A 19,895-nucleotide genomic window follows, 5' to 3' on the forward strand; every position below is an offset into this window, starting at 1 on the left:
TTCTCTGTGCAGCGATCCCTCTTGCTGTTCTAGCTTCTGGGATTCAGAATATTTTTTTTCTTGTTTTCCTCCTCCAAAAACTAGGTGCGTCTTGTGGTCTGGTGCATCTTATAGAGCGAAAAATACGGTATGTTGGCATTATTTTCAGCTCTCCTACGCCACTAGAGAAAATGCAAGGTGTGCCAAAGCCCACTCGGCAGTACGATGCCCCGATGGTTTCAAAACATCACAGGGACATCTCCGTCCCCTAAGACTGCAATACTAAGCAGGCTCTCTTTGGGGTTCGTTTATGAATCAATAGGGACTGCGGCCTCAGCAGGTGCCTGGGAATAAGGTCAGAAAGAGAGGCGCTAAGCTGGGTGGCCGAAGCAAGCTCCTCGCAGCAATCTGCACACTAAAGGGTATTCCCAAATTATTGGGCAGTCATTCCACTTGTCTACTAAGCAGGGCACGTACAGACTGTGTACTTTATCTTAAAAAAAACAGATTAATGTAAGAGAGAAAGAGAGAACTTACCCATCGTATTTCTCTAGATTAACTTCAAGTAAGTTATCCCTAGCATGATTAGCGCGTTCAGTGACTGAGGGGGGAAAGAAAAGGAACAAACAGCTTTAGGACATAATATTAAAAGGAGGATCATATGTGCACATAAATGGCTAAGGAAGGGAGAAAACTACTGGTTTATGACCATTTTGGTTCCTGACACTTATTGTTGTTGCAGCTGCCTGAGGGAGGAAGCAGTCTAGGCTACTGTAAGGCGCCAGGATTGTGATAAACCTTATCATATTTCACCAAGCTGCAACTCCACCCATTGTTACATAGGGTGTCATCAAGGACTAGCCCATCTATTTTACGTACTGTAACTCTGCTGCCATTTTTTATTGATTACAATTTGGTAATCATTCGCTGCAATCGCTGAGAGTGAATTCCTGTTAAAATAACCTGCTGTTATTTTGAGAGTTCATCTAGCAGTGCATTATTATATTCTTATGGGTTACTTATTACTTTATTCAGTACAAGATCATTTAAAATGCAAGAGTTTTTCATGACCAGGTTGCGTGATCTTCGTTGCATGTTCTGTTGTTTCTTCTGCCTGCAAACCACCTTGTGTATAGCAATATAGGAAGCTGTTATGGAATGCAGGTATGGCTCATTCGTGAAACAGGGCAGGGCTGCAGTAATAATAATAATAATAATAATAATTTTTATTTAGACCCCTCCCTCCCCAGCCAAGGCCGGGCTCAGGGCAGCTAACAAGCAATAATAAAAACAAGTTGAATGAATACAACTTAAAAACAAGATTAAAATACAACATTAAAATATTGAAACATTAAAATATTAAAATGCAGCCCCATCACAGGAGGAGAAAGGAAAAAGGAAAAAGAAAGAGGGGGAGGGAATCAAACTGGCTCCAAGCCAAAGGCCAGGCGGAACAACTCTGTCTTACAGGCCCTGCGAAAAGAAATCAGATCCTGCAGGGCCCTGGATTCATGAGGCAGAGCGTTCCACCAGCCCAGAGCCAGTGTTGAAAAGGCCCTGGCTCTGGTTGAAACTAATCTAACTTCCTTAGGGTGCAGGACCACTAGGGTGTTGCTATTTATGGACCTTGAGGCTCTCCGTGGGGCATACCGGGAGAGGCGGTACCATAGATACGAGGGTCCTAGGCCGTGAAGGGCTTTAAAGGTCAAAACCAGCACCTTAAATCTGACCCTGTACTCCACCAGGAGCCAGTGCAGCTGGAAAAGCACTGGGTGAATATGCTCCCATGGCAGAGACCCCGTGAGGAGCCTCGCTGCTGCATTCTGCACCCGCTGGAGTTTCTGGGACAGCTTCAAGGGCAGCCCCGCGTAGAGCGAATTACAGTAGTCAAGCCTGGAGTAAACTCGCCTCCATGGGCAAACTGCAACCACAACGTACACTGCCACAATTGTGGCATGCCAGCTTCTTCACTTCTTGCTTGTATGATAGCATACCCCGCAACATTCCTCTGATGAAAATAGGGACGTCTTATTCCATAATGATACCGTATTGACCCGAATATAAGCTGCACTCTCAAATAAGCTGCAAAATTCAAGGGCTGCTCAGGGGAGCCTTGGGAGTGGGGGGTGGGCTGGGCAACTTTGCCCCACGCTTCCGGGCTGCTTCCTGGGTGGGGGGTGGGGGTGTCGCTCTCGTAAGGCCATGAATATAAGCCACACTTTAACTTTCACAGTTGGGATTTGGGAAAAAATAGCACAGCTCATATTCAGCCCAGTATGGTAATTTTTATATTTATACCCCACACATCTTACTGGGAAGTTTCCAACATGTATATAAAAACATTATTAAACATTTTTTTAAAAAACCCTTCCCTATACAGGATCGCTTTCAGACGGCTCGGGGCTTGGATAACTCCATACCCTCCAACATTTCTCCAATGAAAATAGGGACTTCCTAAGGAAAAGTGGGACATTCCGGGATCAAATCAGAAACTGAGATGGCTTCTCTAAATCAGAGACGGCCCTGGAAAATGGGGACACTTGGAGGGTCTGTGATAGAGCCTGGCCTGTAGAAATTTCACCAGATTTCCGCCAGCCCCGTGGCCTCAAACGCTGTTTCCTATTCCCAGCTAGCAAATGCTTCCCTTTGGGGCAACGACCCAAGTTTCCTATGGAAAAAAATGGACCGTTATTCCAGCAAAAGAAGGAAGCGCATAATAGCTGGATAAGAAAAGGGGTAAGAAGCTACTCCGTGGTCATCGGCCTCCTTGAAAGGAAAACAACAATCCTGTAATCTATATTCAGCGTGGATTTGGAAAATATCTACGCCAGTGCCAAATCTGAGGTGAACCCTGTACAAACAACATGGCTGCAAAATGCTTGGAGTTTTCACAGCACCTTTCTAAAAATACACACACATAGTAAATTGCCAGAAAGCCTTCCAGCACAAAGGCCTGTCCCAATCTCTTAGGAGTCTTTCTCAGCCTAGTGATGGCAATCTGAACTCGAGCAAGGCTGTGTACATTTAGGAAAGAGGGAGAGGCTCAGGTGCCACTGTGCAGTGCTTGTTCTCTTGTTGACAACTGAAAACGCGCATGCAAGTGTTTTCAGGTGGAGTTTTCCTTTTGTGATATGCATGCTTCTTTGTTTATTTGAGGACTGAGAAAGCACTCTGCATCCAGAGAATTAAATGAGCACTGTGGAGCTTCCAGGGAGCTGCAAAACCTTGCAGCTGTTTCTCAACAAACGGGCATTTTGCGCTACAATGCACTGGGGGTTGACCTGAGATCCAAGCCCAGAGGTTGGATGTGGAAATGCAGCTAGGATGTGGAATCTGCACCATGGTTTGTGCAATCAGAACCAGTGAAGGCCCTGTGTGAATGTCTGGAGGCGGTTGGAGGATGGATGGCGGCTAACAGATTGAGGTTGAATCCTGACAAGACAGAAGTACTGTTCTTGGGGGGACAGGAGGCAGGCAGGTGTGGAGGATTCCCTGGTCCTGAATGGGGTAACTGTGCCCCTGAAGGACCAGATGTGCAGCCTGGGAGTCAATCTGGACTCATAGCTGTCCATGGAGGCACAGGTCAAATTTGTGTCCAGGGCAGCTGTTTACCAACTTAGCTGGTACACAGACTGAGACCCTATGTGTCTCGCCAAAGTGGTGCATGCTCTGGTTATCTCCCGCTTGGACTACTGCAACGCACTCTACATGGGTCTACCTTTGAAGGTGACCCGGAAACTACAACTAATCCAGAACGCGGCAGCTAGACTGGTGACTGGGAGCGGCCGCCGAGACCACATAACACCGGTCTTGAAAGACCTACATTGGCTCCCAGCACATTTCCAAGCACAATTCAAAGTGTTGGTGTTGACCTTTAAAGCCCTAAATGGCCTCGGTCCAGCATCTCCACCCCCATCGTTCTACCCAGACACTGAGGTCCAGCACCGAGGGCCTTCTGGCGGTTCCCTCACTGCGAGAAGCCAAGTTACAGGGAACCAGGCAGAGGGCCTTCTCAGTAGTGGCGCCCTCCCTGTGGAACGCCCTCCCATCAGATGTCAAAGAGAACAACAACTACCAGACTTTTAGAAGACATCTGAAGGCAGCCCTGTTTAGGGAAGCTTTTAATGTTTGATGTATTACAGTATTTAAATATTTTTTGGGAAGCCGCCCAAAGTGGCTAGGGAAACCCAGCCAGATGGGCGGGGTATAAATAATAAATTATTATTATTATTATTATTATTATTATTATTATTATTATTACTACTACTACTGGGTTGCATTGCGGCACAACTTTCCTTACCGGAATCGAAAAACCCCTTTTGTAGGTTCAGCGGCAAACCTCTGTTGCGTAACAGCATTGACATGGAATTAAGTTAAAGGCAGTTCTTTCTAAAACATGCATGAGATGAAGGAATGCATTTTATAACAGACCATTTTTACATTACTCACCTATAACATCTGTTGAAATGGAGGCTAGGCTAAACAATGGAGCTACCTTTTGTTCATAGATCTTCTCTCCTTGTTTTTTCCCACCGTACGGATTAATATATACAAGCAAGTGCTTTGGTCTAGAGGCTGCCAAAATGAAAAAAGGGTATACCAGTTAAAACTAAATAGTTTTTAGGATTATTCGCTCCTCAATTCCTTCATGCGCATCAGCGGGTTGTTTTGTTGCTGTTGTTTTTACAAAGCAATTTAGAGGGCCAAGTTCATTGGAAAGAATGATGCAAATCTAATAAATGCTATCATGACTGAACAGAGTACCAAAAGATTCTCACAAACTTTCAGTCAATTTTTTTTAAATTTTTTTTTGCATTTTAAGCCCTATTCCAGCATTCTTTCCCTTTTTCAGTTTTTAAAAAAGATGTTCAAGTAATAGGCCAGAAAATGGGTAAAGTTGCATGATTCTTTTGGTGATATGTATAGTTAACTGAACTATAATAACTTTGGATAATTTTATCCCATTTTCCCCCAATAAATTCAAGGCAGCCAGGCTACTTCTTCTCCCCCCACCCCTTTTTAAATTTATTCAATGCTTTATTAACCATGGTTACATCCATACATCAAAGACATTTCATAGTCTGTAAACCAAACTCATCAAGATAAAAAATCCATCCAAGAGGTACAAGATATATCTTCATAAATTTGACTACCCATCTTTCTCAACATCTTTTCACTCTAGTAAACCTGTTGCCTAAATTTATCAGCAAAATCATAAATAAAATATTAATATGCATCTGTGTATATTATATATCTGTTTTAACCCATTTAACCTTTATTTACAGAGCTTATTCAAAAGCTGCTACCGAATTCAGATTGCAACTCCTATTTTTTAAGTAACTCTTTAGAGGTCTCCGGTTATCAATGAACTCCTGTTTCTTCTTATCTTTAATCTGCTTCTCCTGCACATATGTCCCAGATGGTACTAGACTTCATGCATCATCCCTGACCAATGGTCATGCTGGCCGAGGCTGCTGGAAGTTGGAATAATGCCACAGGAGAGGACCAGAGGTCCTCCATCCCTAGTCTACAACAGGGCCATGTTAACACTATACATTATTTCTGTGCCCGGGGCTACAGTTCCCAAAATTCCCTGCAAAGAGGGATTGGTTGTTAAACCAAATTGGTAGCTCTAGGAGGCAAATGGGGGTTCCTAATGACTCTCGGCACCTGTAACAAACCCCTTGCCCCGTTTTTCGTTTGCTGTACTCTAGGATTTTGGTCTCCATCCAAGGCAGCGGAGGAGACAAGTTGCGCATCGAGAACTTACTCTGCAAATCAAGTAATTCTCTGAGCGCATGCATCCACTGATTACACAGTTGCTCATTCATGCACCAGAAGGTCACATCTTTGCAACGCCGGCGGTGATTATGTACTCTCTTCGCATAGTGCACTGCAAACAAACAAAAAAGGGTCATGTACACAGGAGGCAGAATTCCATCTGAAGAGTCCTTTAAACGCGGGGCGAAATTAACTCCAGAAAACATAATGGAACTTAGTATTTATACAGAGGTTGGTAGGGTTCAAAGAACTCTGGGTGCATTATCTCATTAAAACGTACAACAATCCAATAAGATAGACCGGCATCGCTATCCTTGTACTGCAGCTGGGAATTTGAGGGAGAAGAAAAAAGAAAAAGACGCCGTATCCAGAAGTGGGCGTGGGCATAATTTGACTAGCTCCTCCCCCAGGGTCACATGTCCCAAGTAGCCCCACCCCATGGGATCTGGAACCCAGAGCAAGGCCTCCCTCTCTGCAGACATTCACACTGTATACACGGAGACTTGGGGGTGGGGCTATTTGTTATGGCCTCACCCACTTATTAGACCAATGCATGAAATATAATTCTGACTGGGACGAGAGAGACCACCAAGTCAGTTATAATACAGCATAGATAGATCTGACTTCCTAATCAACGTTCCTGTCTTTCAGTTGATATGTGACAGTAGCTTCAAGGTATGGGCACCACAAATGGGGAAGGCATTCCAAATCAAACTGTAATTTTATAAAGCTGGCTGAAGGTCTTTCGGGAACAGCCTCCGACTTTCCAGATTTGGGGAAAAGACCCTGGAAAGTCTACTTTCAGGTGTCAGCTACCACTGCAAAGCATGGAACTCCCCAAACTCAGCCCTCCAGATGTTTTGGAACTACAGTTCCCATCATCCCTGACCACTGGACCTGTTAGCTAGGGATGATGGGAGTTGTAGTCCCAAAACATCTGGAGGGCCGAGTTTGGGGATGCCTGTCCTATGCAAACAAAGTTATATGTAACAATTCATTTCAAGGTACCCAGAATGTCTCATATTCCAACACTGTAAAAGGAAAATCCTCTATTTATTCAAAAGGTATTAAAAGGAATAAGAAACAAATCGAGTGCTTGCCCTTTCACCTCAGACAGGCAGGGCTTCTAAAAAAAATTAGGTTTATATTTTGAAGTCAAGTAGGTCTTCCTCTTCCTTTGGGGGGAAAAAAAGAAGAATCTGTTGTGAGGAAAACCACCTGTCAGAATGTGAATAATTACCATTTTGTAAAGTGCAGATACAAGGCAGAAAACCCTGACCATTTAATGGATTCAATAGGGGCAAGATTTAGCAGGACTTTAGGTTAAAAACAAGCAAACACTTTGGGCATTTAAGCAATCAATAAACCCTTGGTTAAGTTTATAGCTATGCCATCAATTTAAAAAAAATTCTTATAAATTATATGTACATAAAATATGGAGCACGTGTGAAAGCATGGATCCTGTCGCTATTTCAAAGCACTTAATAATGCCCTATAATTTGAAGGTTGTGTGGGGTGAAAATTCACACACACTAAGTCCAGGCATATACCCAAGTGGGTCAAAAGACAAATTCAAAACCATTTATTGCTTGCTTTCCCTTAATATGCCCCCAAAGGACCGTTTTCTGCAAGATAGGCAGAGGGGTAGGGTAGTTAATGATGCTATTGTGTTCTGCAGTGGAAATCAGAGTAGTTTTGCGGCAATTTCTCCACTCAGAATTGAGGGTTGGTGAGGGTGGAATACAGATTAGGTTATGCCAAGTGAACTTACTCCAAACGATTTCTTGGCGAGAAATCCAAGAAAGCAGATGAGTGGTAAGATTTCTCTCACCGCTTGGAAGAATATTGCAAACATTTAGCAAACAGGTGTTTTAAAAAAACGGTGCTGCTGTTGTGTTTTACCTGTGAATGCATGCGGCTTTGCCATTTTCTGCCATTTGCCACTATTAGATTGTTTCTTATCGATTTCTGTTTCCTCGACAGCAATAATCTCAGATATGGGCACGGCACAGCTCTCTGCGAAAAAGAGATAGAACAGTGTTGTGAGGAAGATCTACACAGCATCAGAGTCTTTCGGCTTCTGCTTCTAGAAGAAAATGCGAAAAATTAAGAGGTACGATTTGACATGCAGGTATAAAGGCCGGACCAAAATGCAGTACAGTGGTACCTCAGGTTAAGTACTTAATCCGTTCCAGAGGTCTGTTCTTAACCTGAAACTGTTCTTTAATATTTTTTGGGAAGCCACCCAGAGTGGCTGGGGAAGCCTAGCCAGGTGGGCAGAGTATAAATAATAAAATTATTATTATTATTATTATTATTATTATTATTAACCTGAAGCACCGCTTTAGCTAATGGGGCCTCCTGCTGCCGCCGCGCCACTGGAGCACGATTTCTGTTCTTATCCTGAAGCAAAGTTCTTAACCTGAAGCACTATTTCTGGGTTAGTGGAGTCTGTAACCTGAAGCGTATGTAACCTGAAGCATATGTAACCTGAAGCGTATGTAACCCAAGGTACCACTGTAATGGAAAGGTGTGCCATTTTATTGGGAGGTAACTACCAAGAATATTCAGGATACTCTCTGAGAACAAAAGACTTTTAGAGAAGATGCTTGACAAGTCATAATGACGGCATTAAAAAGGTAAAGGTAAAGGACCCCTGACAGTTAAGTCCAGTCGCGAATGACTCTGGGGTTGCGGCCCTCATCTTGCTTTACAGGAGCCGATGTTTGCAGGCAGTTTTTCCAGGTCGTGTGGCCAGCATGACTAAGCCGCTTCTGGTGAAACCAGAGCAGCGCACGGAAACGCCGTTCACCTTCCCACCACAGCGGTACCTATTTATCTACTTGCACTTTGATGTGCTTTCGAACTGCTAGGTTGGCAGGAGCTGGGGCAGAGCAACGAGGAGCTCACCCTGTCATAGGGATTCAAACCGCCAACCTTCCGATCGGCAAGCCCAAGGCTCTGTGGTTTACACCACAAATATGAGAGGCTACCTACTTTATACCAAGTTAGAGAATACAAGATGATTGTACTCTGTCTAACAAACCTTCATGGGCCCAGAGATCTTCAATGGAGGCCCCTCTCTTGGTCTCTCCCTCACAGTCCTCACACTAGGTAGAGCGGGGGTTCGGGGCCTTTTCGGTGGCTGCTCCCAAACTGTAGAACTCCCTACCTAAAGAAATTAGACTGGCTCCTCTTTGTTGTTCTTTTTTCTGGCAGGTGAAGACCTTATTCTAACAGACTTTTAGAAACTGACTTGGGCTGGTGCTGTGATGTTGTTCTTATCTATATTTTTAATAGATATTTAATACAGTGGTACCTTGGGTTAAGTACTTAATTTGTTCAGGAGGTCCGTTCTTAACCTGAAACTGTTCTTAACCTGAGGTACCACTTTAGCTAATGGGGCCTTTTGCTGCCGCTGCGCCACTGGAGCACGATTTCTGTTCTTATCCTGAAGCAAAGTTCTTAACCTGAAGCACTATTTCTGGGTTAGTGAAGTCTGTAACCTGAAGCTTGTGTAACCTGAGGTACCACTGTATATGTGTTGTTTTCATTCTGTGAGTGTTTCATTATGTTTTATGGACTATCTTTTCATTGTTTTTAGTTTCTTCTATTTTATCTGTAAGCTGATTCCTGGTCTGAGGAAAAGGCAGGTAATAATAGTAATAATAATAATAATAATAATACAGTGGAACCTTGGTTCTCGAAGTTGACAAACAAATAGGCTCCTGAACGCCGAAAACCCGGAAGTAAGTGTTCTGTTTTTCGGAAGCCGAACAGCCAACGCAGCTTTCGTTTGAGTGCAGGAAGTTGGACAGACTTCCAGAATGGATTACATTTGAGAATAATAATAATGATGATAATAATAATAATAATAATAATAATAATAATAGTAATAAAGATGATGGTAATAATAATGATGATGATGTCATGCATCTGACTGTGCAAGTCCTCTAAGGCAGAAAGCAGGTCTTTCCCTTTAAACAGATGTTTCCCTTCAAGCCAGAAGACGGAAAACCCTTTGCTTCCAAAATATTGTTACAACGGTTGGGTGCCATCCACAATCTGTGCCAAGAGTCCAGCCACTCTGTGCTCCTTTGAGTAGCAAGACATGGCAGAGACTGTCACAGCTTTAAGAAATATGATTTACCGTATTTTTCGCTCTATAAGACGCACCAGACCATAAGACGCACCTAGTTTTTGGAGGAGGAAAACAAGAAATAAAAATTCTGAATCTCAGAAGCCAGAACAGCAAGAGGGATCGCTGCACAGTGAAAGCAGCAATCCCTCTTGCTGTTCTAGCTTCTGGGATAGCTGCGCAGCCTGCATTCGCTCCATAAGATGCACACACATTTCCCCTTACTTTTTAGGAGGGAAAAAGTGAGTCTTATAGAGCAAAAAAATACGGTATTCACATATTTACACCGGAGTTGGGAGGGAGTGAGCCTGGAACTTGCAACACAGTCAATTCAAGAGGGGTTGTTTCCCACCGCAGTGCAGCACTGGAGCTGAAGCCATCTCTGCCAGCCTGCCAAAGTCTTTTTTTCCCCTCCCTTCTTCTTTCCAGCACACATTTCCTGTTATCGCTCCTATAAATCCCATCACCTTGGCAACCTCTGTTTGCCCAGGACCAAGGATTCCTTTTTGTCATGTTAACACCTCTATCCCAGGTGAGGCCCTGGCTTGCAAAGGAAGCTCGGCCTGTTATTTCTCCACTGGCTTCCCTCCAAAACTCCAAGTATAGGGTTGCCATATTTCAAAAAGTGAAAATCCCGACACAAAAGTGCATGGGCTGCCCTGCGTCCAGATTTCCCCAGACATTTCAGCGATTTCTACCCAGATGCTGTTCACGAAGGCTGAATACCGGCTGTGTCTGGGAAATTCCTATCAAATATTAACTCGATTCTGACGTTCATTCATTTACTGGGTTTAGGGCAGGAATCAACAAACTTTTTCAGCAGGGGGCTGGAACACTGTCCCTCAAACCTTTTGGGGGGCCAGACTATATTTGGGAGGTGGGGGGGAAATGAACGAATTCCTATGCCGCACAAATAACCCAGAGATGCATTTTAAATAAAAGGACACATTCTACTCATGTAAAAACACCAGGCAGGGCCCACAAATAACCCAGAGATGCATTTTATATAAAAGGACACATTCTACTCATGTAAAAACACACTGATTCCTGGACTATCCATGGGCCGGATTTAGAAGGCGATTGGGCCAGATCCGGCCCCCCGGGCCTTAGTTTGCCTACCCATGGTTTAGGGGGGTCTTCCCTCCCCACCCATCAAATTCATAACAATATGTTTAATCGCTTCCATGGAACCCGGCGCAATTCTGCCTTCAATTTAAAGCACATATCAACAATAAATACTATATTTCCAAAAATGTGTTAGTCACATACTGCAATCCTGCTAACTGCAGCAACATGTAAAAGTAACACGTGATAAAACGAGCATCACTGATCACAAAAACTGGAACAGCAATCCAAAGTAAGAATTTGAAGTGCCTGAGGATGATCGCTTAACGTATCTTTGGCAGGTCCACTAGATGGAGAGCAAGTTGACTCCAAAATCTGCGTAACCCGCTATGAGAAATGTCAGGGGTTGATGGGACACACACACACATACAAATGATGAGGATGATGATGGTGGTCCATAAATTATGTGCCTCAGCTATTCATTACCGTAATTATTATTCTATACTAGGGCCAGCTCCTGGTTTTCATACACCGCCAAGGGCCTTCTGGCAGTTCCCTCACTGCGAGAAGCGAAGTTACAGGGAACCAGGCAGAGGGCCTTCTCGGTGGTGGCACCCGCCCTGTGGAACGCCCTCCCATCAGATGTCAAGGAGATAAACAACTATCTAACATTCAGAAGACATCTGAAGGCAGCCCTGTCTAGGGAGGTTTTTAATGTTTGAAGTTTTATCATGTTTGGCTGGGGAGGCCCAGCCAGATGGGCAGGGTATATATAAATAAATAAATAAATAAATAAATAAATAAATAATATTCATTTATTGGGGGGAAAGGACAACACCCACAATAGGATTTACAGGGGTACCTCGGGTTAAGTACTTAATTCGTTCCCGAGGTCCGTTCTTAACGTGAAACTGTTCTTAACCTGAAGCACCACTTTAGCTAATGGGGCCTCCCACTGCCGCTGCACCGCCGGAGCACGATTTCTGTTCCCATCCTGAAGCAAAGTTCTTAATACAAGGTACTATTTCTGGATTAACGGAGTCTGTAACCTGAAGCGTATGTAACCTGAAGCGTATGTAACCCGAGGTACCAATGTACTATAATCTCTACATTTCTAAATGAACCTAAAGTTAAAGGTAAAGGGACCCCTGACCATTAGGTCCAGTCGTGACCGGCGCTCATCTCGCTTTATTGGCCGAGGGAGCCGACATACGGCTTCCGGGTCATGTGGCCAGCATGACCAAGCTGCTTCTGGAGAACCAGAGCAGCGCACAGAAACGCCGTTTACCTTCCCACCGGAGCGGTACCTATTTATCTACTTGCACTTTGATGTGCTTTCGAACTGCTAGGTTGGCAGGAGCAGGGACTGAGCAATGGGAGCTCACTCCGTCACGGGGATTCGAACCGCCAACCTTCTGATCAGCAAGTCCTAGGCTCTGTGGTTTAACCCACAGCGCCACCAGCCTCCCGCAAATGAAACTGGCACCTGGCTAATTTTGAACACTGTCTGGGGGTGGAGGAAACTGTGGCCCTCCAGACGTGGCTGGACCGTTAACAACCTGGCCATCGGCTATGCAGACAATGGCTGATGGGAGATGGAGTCTAAGAACATGTAGAAAACCAGAGATTCCTCACCCCTGTCCAAGGGGTGGGGGGAAACTACAGACACTGATGTTTTTGGCAAGCCTGGTACTATTTAAGGGGCTGGTGATGCAATGCCGTTCCAGCTTACGTAAGCGTAAATCTCCCTATTACAAAAGCCCTTCATTCTTGATTTGACCTATTTTTCCCCCTTCACCTTTTTATTCTTGTCTAACTGCGTAGGGCTGTGTTGTGTTACAGGGCTTCCTGTTATGTAAGAGGCCAGTCTCACCAGACAGCTCACCAGCTGATACTTCCCTTATGTATTAATCTTCCTCAGGTAAACAATGCTTATTTTGGCAGGAGATCAAAGCATGCAGCAGTGCACTTTATTATTGCAGAGGGCTTTTTCTCTCGTTCCCAAAGCCCCGCATTGTCTCGCTTGCGGGTTCTTCGATTCTCTTTCAGTGTATTTTTGGTTGCAAAAGGAGAGCTTCCTGTTTCCTGCAATGGCCTGATCAGATGAAGATTGAGGAGTAGCGTTACAAATCTTTTAAAATGTTGAGTTAAATAGCTCCAGAAGTAGGTCAGGTTCTCAAGTTCATTAAAAAAGGCCATATTCAACAGTCCTGGCATTTTACCACTTATTGACACACAAAGCTTAAGGTGGATTTGAAAGTATTGATGTGAGATGAACAAGTGAAGCAGAGAGGTCTTCTACAGTTACTTGAAGAGGCCATAGAGATATTTAAAAGAGAGAGAGAGGGAGGGACAGAAAACAAATGAAGAAGCCTGTTCTCTGGCTTTTAAGATCTTTTTATCTAACAGAATGCCAGTGGCTTGTCAAAATTTCTCTCAATCCAGCCCCAATTTCCAGCCCTATCATTAGGCACAGTGAGATGATCACTTCAGGCAGCAGATCTTTGCTGGGCTGGGAAGGGCAGATGGATAAAAACCAATGATTAAAAAATAAATAAAAAATCAGATTTTTAAAATTTAATCAGATTTTTTTTTATTTAAATCGGATTTTTAAAAATTTGAATTGGAACTTTTTGATTTAAATTGGATTTTCAAAATAAAATGCTTTTGGAGGATTTTTTCCCCTAAATATAGTTTTCTATTTAAGTTACATTATAGACCAAAGGCTGTTCATCAGGTAATAAGGATTTGTTTTAAGTTTTGCATATGTGCTAAAATTCAGTCTGGTGTTTTTATAAAAAAAAAAAATTGTTTAACCACATCTGTTAACAAACATGGATACATATGCTATAATGTTATTGTTTTAGTTAAATAAATTGTTTAAATTGTTAACAATTTAACAATTGTTAAAGTGTTAAAGCTGCGCACCTTTCCGCTGCTCCCCGACCTACTCTTTGGGGCTGGCGGTGGGGGAAAGCAGCGCTCCCCCCCCCACCAGCCCCACAAGCTTGGCCCCAAAGAGCTAGCCCCAAAGGAACCCGAAGCCTTCACTGAAGCCTGGAGAGCGAGAGGGGTCAGTGCGCACTGACCCCTCTTGCCCTCCAGGCTTACAAGGTAGCCGCCTGAAGGCGACTGAACACACCTTGAACTGCACCTGCCGCTTCGCTGAAGGGGCGCTGGGCAGAGAGGGGGAGATTTTTTTTTCTTGTTCTCCCCCTCTAAAACAAGGTGCGTCCTATGGTCGGCTGCGTCCTATAGAGCAAAAAATACAGTAACTGTAAAAACTACTCTGAGAATTTATTATTCCGAAAACGAAACCTTCATCTGGTTGCAAATAATAGGTTGATACCAGCAAGAATGAGGCTTTCTGTAAAAAAACACACACAACAAAAATCAATTTCCCGTATTTTTTCTTCTATAAAATGTCCCCATGTATAAGACGGCCCCTATTTTTGGGGACTCCGATTTAAGAAAATGGGGGGAGATGTATCCGTGTATAAGACCCCCGCCCATTTTCTGACATTAATTTTTAGGGTGAAAACCTGGTCTTATACACAGAAAGACACGATAAATCAATTCTTACTAACTAGTGATTTAAATCGATTTGATTTAAATCACATCCACCCTGAGGAGGACCAGCATAGAATCATAGAACTGTAGAGTTGGAAGGGACCCCAGTGGTCATTAGTCCAGCCCACAGCAATGAGGAAGCAAGCTCTGGAATACTGAAAGATCCTGTGCTAATCCTACTTCCAAGTGCATTTGAAAGTTTGCTTGAAATTCGAGACTTCCGGGTTGGCGCTTCTGGTAATGGCGGATTTCCTCTGTTTCGGAGGAATCTGCTCCTTGGAAATCAGGGTCTGATTGCCACGGCGAGGCGGAGACCCGCTAGAAACCACGAGCGGAAGAAGCTCGTGGACTTGGGATTCGGCAGGTACCTTTTGCGCCTCCCCTACTCGTGGGGAGACCTGGTTTCGGGGCTTCCATGAGAAATTCAAGGAGCTTCCATGAGAAGGGCTTAATCGGTCATAAACCAAACGACCTAATCTTAGCGGCTCACCTAATCTGATCCTGGAAACAAGGGATGGATCCAGCAGAATGGTGGGAGGCCAAAGAGACCTCAGTTTTAGTGGGCTGTGGGAGATGGTGAGAGAACCTCCAGCTTCAGGCCAAATCTGGATCTGGCCCCTGGCACTCCTCATAAACCAGTCCCTCTTCCCTGCTTGTTGCCTCCTCAGCAGGTAAAGCAGAATGCTCTGTTCCTGCTTGACAAGCCTGATTGGCATTGTATTTTGCTTCCTCAGCAGTACAGAAGCCAGCAAAGCAGGGACAGAACTCTTTGCTTCTCTGGTTGGCTATTATTTCCATACGATGCCATTGAGAAATGGAGCATGAAAGTCAAGGGAGCTGAATGGGGGTGTCTCTATGTGGCCCCAATCCACTTTCCTCGGAGGGAAATGCAGCCTTGGTAGAGCCAGGTGGACTAGGGGGAGGCACCCCTGCAGGAGAAATAACCAGTTGTCTTCAAATCGACTTGGGACTCTGGGAGAAGCCATGGATTGTATGAGATTATTTATCCTTATATGAGTTACTAAATACCGTATTTTTCGCTCCATAAGACGCACCTGACCATAAGATTCACCTAGTTTTTAGAGGAGGAAAACAAGAAAAAAAATATTATGAACAAAACAGTGGATGTATGATATTTGTGGTTCATGCTGTAGCCACAGACATTTGATTTGACGGTGAGTTTGGGGTAGCCCAATGCAAAAATCCTGAGGATCCATGTGGATCCGTGCTTTGTAACCACGTTTTTGCGCCATTGCAGCCCCACGCAACAGTGGGTGCATGCTTTTTTGGGTGCAGGCTGTAGCCATGGACATGCTATGTCATCTGACGGTGAATTTGGGGTGACCCAATGCAAAAATCCTGAGGATCCATAGGCTTTTACCTCCCCCCTCCCAGGAAGCCTCCTTTATCAGTAGCGTCCCCTATCTCCCCTCTGATCCCTTGCCGATCAGCTGCTCAGCGGCTTCGTTTCAACACCCCCTTCCCTCTTTCTAAAAAAAAAAAAAGCATGACCTGCTTTTTGCCCCTGGGCAATTCGGCTCCAGGGACCACGCATTCGCTCCATAAGATGCACAGGCATTTCCCCTTACTTTTTAGGAGGAAAAAGGTGCATCTTATGGAGCGAAAAATACGGTATATGCCTGTCCTGTTTTTCAGTGAAGTCAGTTGCATAGCGGCTAATAATAATAATAATAATAATAATTTATTTATATCCCGCCCTCCCCAGCCGAAGCCGGGCTCAGAGCGGCTAACAACAATAAAAGTAACACAGTTTACATAAAATCACAATCAATTAATTGAAGTACATTCTAAAATCAATTGATTCTAAAATCAATTCAGAATCAAATTAATGGCAACCATTGGGCTAGAGTTCTGTGAGGATTACCAAAGGAGGGGGTCAGAATGTGCCCTGGCCAAAGGCCAGGCAGAACAGCTCTGTCTTGCAGGCCCTGCGGAAAGATGTCAAGTCCTACAGGGCCCTAGTCTCTTGTGACAGAGCGTTCCACCAGATCGGGGCCACAGCCGAAAAAGCCCTGGCTCTGGTTGAGAGCAGCCTAACCTCCCTGTGGCCCAGGACCTCCAAGGTGGTTTTGTTTGAAGATCGCAAGGTCCTCCGTGAGACATACCAGGAGAGGTGGTCCCGTAGGTATGAGGGTCCTAAAACAATAACAATACAGCGGTACCTGGGTCTACGAACAGCCCTATTCACGAACTATTTGGCAACCAAACTCTGCAAAACCAGAAGTAGGTGTTCCACTTAGCAAACTTTGCCTCGGAAGCCGAACAGTGGAAGGGCACTGGCAGCGGAAGGTCTCAGTAGGGAAAGCATGCCTCGGTTTAAGAATGCTTTGGTTTAAGAACAGGCTTCCAGAACGGATTAAGTTCGTAAACCGAGGTACCACTGTACTAGAATAAAAAACTGGAAAATAGTGATGCAATAAAACAGGGCAGAGTAGTGGTTAATACCCAAAAACCGATCAAAGCAAACGTGGTTTTGCTGTGAAAAGGAAGCAGCTGTTCAGACTCCCCCCCGCCCCAGAAAGGTGTGTCCATAGCTTTGGGGCTGCAGCAGTAAAGGCTCTGCTCATGGCAGAGACGAAGAACACATTGACTTGGGTCTAACACAGGCTTCCTCAGCCTCGGCCCTCCAGATGTTTTGGTGCTACAACTCCCATGATCCCTAGCTAGCAGGGTCAGTGGTCAGGGATGATGGGAATTGTAGCCTCAAAACATCTGGAGGGCCGAGGTTGAGGAAGCCTGGTCTAACTGCAGCACAGAAGAGAGGTTGTTATGAAGCCAGAAGCCCCAAAAACAGAGTTGTGATAGTAGCGGCCGGTGGGGAGGAGCTGTAAACTGAGGCAGTGCTGGGAGGCCAGGTTATGTTTTGTTGTTGTAAACTGCCTTGTGTACCGTAATCTAGAAAGGCACCACTGCCAGCCCTTCTTGCAAGCTGCTCCTGAGCTTCTGGGATGACAGGAAGACGGAAGGTGCAATGCCTGGCATGGCTAAGGCTGAGGGTGTGGGACTTTAAATGTGATGCAGGATTATTGCTGTGCGTGCCCTTGCAGAACAAACATACCTGAGTCACCTTGAAAGGATGGCCCAGATCTGTCCACAGTGCACTGCAAGAGAGTTTGGGAACAGCCTGATATACACTTATCCAGGAGTAAGGCCTATTTAACTCAATGGGACTTATTTCTGAGTATGTCCAATTTAACTGCAGTTTAACTGCAGGATCCGCTGCTTGATCTGAGTTCAGAGTTAAGGCCAAGGGTGAAAATGGGATTAGAAGGAAGGAACTGAGGAGAAGACTCCTGTGCTCTCCATATATTGTTGGACTACAAGTCCCATCATCCGTGCCCATTGCCATGTTGCTGGAGCTGAGGTCAGCTGAGGTCCAGCAATGTCTTGAGGACCACAGGTTCCTTGTTGCTGATCTAGATGCGGGGGTGCTAATAATAATAATAATAATAATAATAATAATAATAATAATAATAATTTAATATCTATACCCCACCCATCTAGCCGGGTTTCCCCAGCCACTCTGGGCGGCTTCCAACAGAACACTAAAGTACAATAACCTATTAAACATTAAAAGCTTCCCTAAACAGGGCTGCCTTCAGATGCCTTCTAAAAGTTTTGTAGTTATTTTTCTCTTTGACATCTGGTGGGAGGGCGTTCCACAGAGCGGGTGCCACTACCGAGAAGGCCCTCTGCCTGGTTCCCTGTAACTTGGCTTCTCATAGCGAGGGAACCACCAGAAGGCCCTTGGGGCTGGACCTCAGTGCCTGAGCAGAACGATGGAGATGTAGACGCTACTTCAGGTATACTGGACTGAGGCCGTTTAGGGCTTTAAAGGTCAGCACCAACACTTTGAATTGTGCTTGGAAACGTACTGAGAACGAATGCCTGGTTTAAACAAATTTGTACATAGGAGCATATGCCAGGTCAAAAACTTATTTATTGTGTGGTCAAAAACTGTAGTGTGAACAGGCTCTCAACAGACTCCAGTTCTGATGTGCAGCATGTGGAACTGACACTGAACTAGGCCAGGCCATTTTTTAAAAAGTTGACCTACTGTAATGGGCAAACAGGGACAATTAACTGCTTAAGACTGACAATCGTAAAAGAACTTATACTAGCCATTGTCCAAACACCCTGTATGTAGCAGTGCAAATCTCTCTGTGTTCACTCTTAAAAAATAAAACTGCTAAGACTTTACAAATATATAAAATACAAACACAGCCAACGGCAAAAAATAAAACGAAGCATGTGGTTTTCTTAGAAGGCTTGGGAGCTGTGGCCAGTTTTCAGAACCAGTGACGTCGTCAGCACATCTTTCATTCACACAGACTCTCCTCCCCGCATATCTGACTAGCAAATATTAAACAGGAATGTGAAACCTTTCAGGCTGTGATGCTGACAGATGATGCAAACACTAATGAGAAGAGAACGAAGTTCCTTGCATGGGCCCCTGAATAATAACAGCTTGGGATAATTCATGCCCCAATTTCAAGAGATGTCTAAACTGGGCAGTGGTAGTGGTGCCCTTATGTCAGGGCAGCCCAGCCATGAGGCAAAGTGAGGCAAGAAGACTGCCTCAGGCGGCAAGATCCACAGGGGCAGCAGATCCCAAAGTAGATCTTTATTCCCCCCTTGTTCCTGATGTCAATCTTCACTCATCACTACCCCCCTGGCAGGGAGGGGAGTGCCATTTTGTGGCTCGCCTCAAGTGGCCAAATATCTTGGGCCGGCCCTGCCTGATGCTGATTATCACGGGCCACCAAACAAGACGGCTCTGTATGAGTTAAGTAGCTCAACCATTTTCCAGAGGTATCTGTATTAGCAATACCCCTAAGCAAAGTTTTTAAGTGATGCAGGATCAGCAAAGCTGGTGCACAGTGTTTCAAATCGGTTTGAACCAAAGCTGTTTCTCGATGCTCTATGGCAGTAGCCTTCAGACCTGGGATCCTACTTGTGAATCAAGCATATGGGGATTTCTTAATATTTCCCCATTTGCACAAGGACCAGTCCTGGGTTGTGACAATAGGCCACCTGAAGCCCTTGCCCTGCTCCCAAGCATCCTCAGCGCTCTCCAACAGCCTTCAAAGTCTTGCCCAGCCTTGGGCCCCCAGATGTTCATGGACTACAACTCCCATCATCTCCGGCTACTGGCCATGCTGGGCAGGAAGAGTGGGAGGTTGTAGCCCAACAACATCGGAGGACACAAGGCGATTGCCTTTTGGCGGCAGCACCTTGCCCAAGTGAAGCCAACCCGGCGCCCAGCAGGACAGAGGCAGGGTATAAATGTAATTTAAAACAACAACTTAACAACCATAATCAACAACAACCAGTGTTTAAC

At 44.8% G+C, this 19,895-nt stretch overlaps 1 protein-coding gene and 1 long non-coding RNA gene across 2 annotated transcripts in view; both read right to left on the reverse strand.

The window, feature by feature from the left end:
- Positions 1–19,895, reverse strand: part of LOC310658326 — a 116,952-nt gene that overhangs the window by 29,776 nt on the left and 67,281 nt on the right. The gene's annotated exons all lie outside the window — the stretch shown is intronic.
- CERK (ceramide kinase) overlaps positions 1–19,895 on the reverse strand; it is a 46,163-nt gene that overhangs the window by 24,647 nt on the left and 1,621 nt on the right. Inside the window, exons 2-5 of the mRNA XM_083399808.1 lie at positions 7,663–7,776; positions 5,750–5,872; positions 4,429–4,554; positions 517–580 (exon numbers count right to left, since the gene is read on the reverse strand). Coding sequence (XP_083255934.1) covers positions 517–580; positions 4,429–4,554; positions 5,750–5,872; positions 7,663–7,776 — 427 coding nt within the window. The remainder of the gene's footprint in view (positions 1–516; positions 581–4,428; positions 4,555–5,749; positions 5,873–7,662; positions 7,777–19,895) is intronic.

This window comes from Podarcis tiliguerta (assembly GCF_965153285.1).
Source record: "Podarcis tiliguerta genome assembly, chromosome: 10".
Taxonomy (NCBI): domain Eukaryota; kingdom Metazoa; phylum Chordata; class Lepidosauria; order Squamata; family Lacertidae; genus Podarcis; species Podarcis tiliguerta.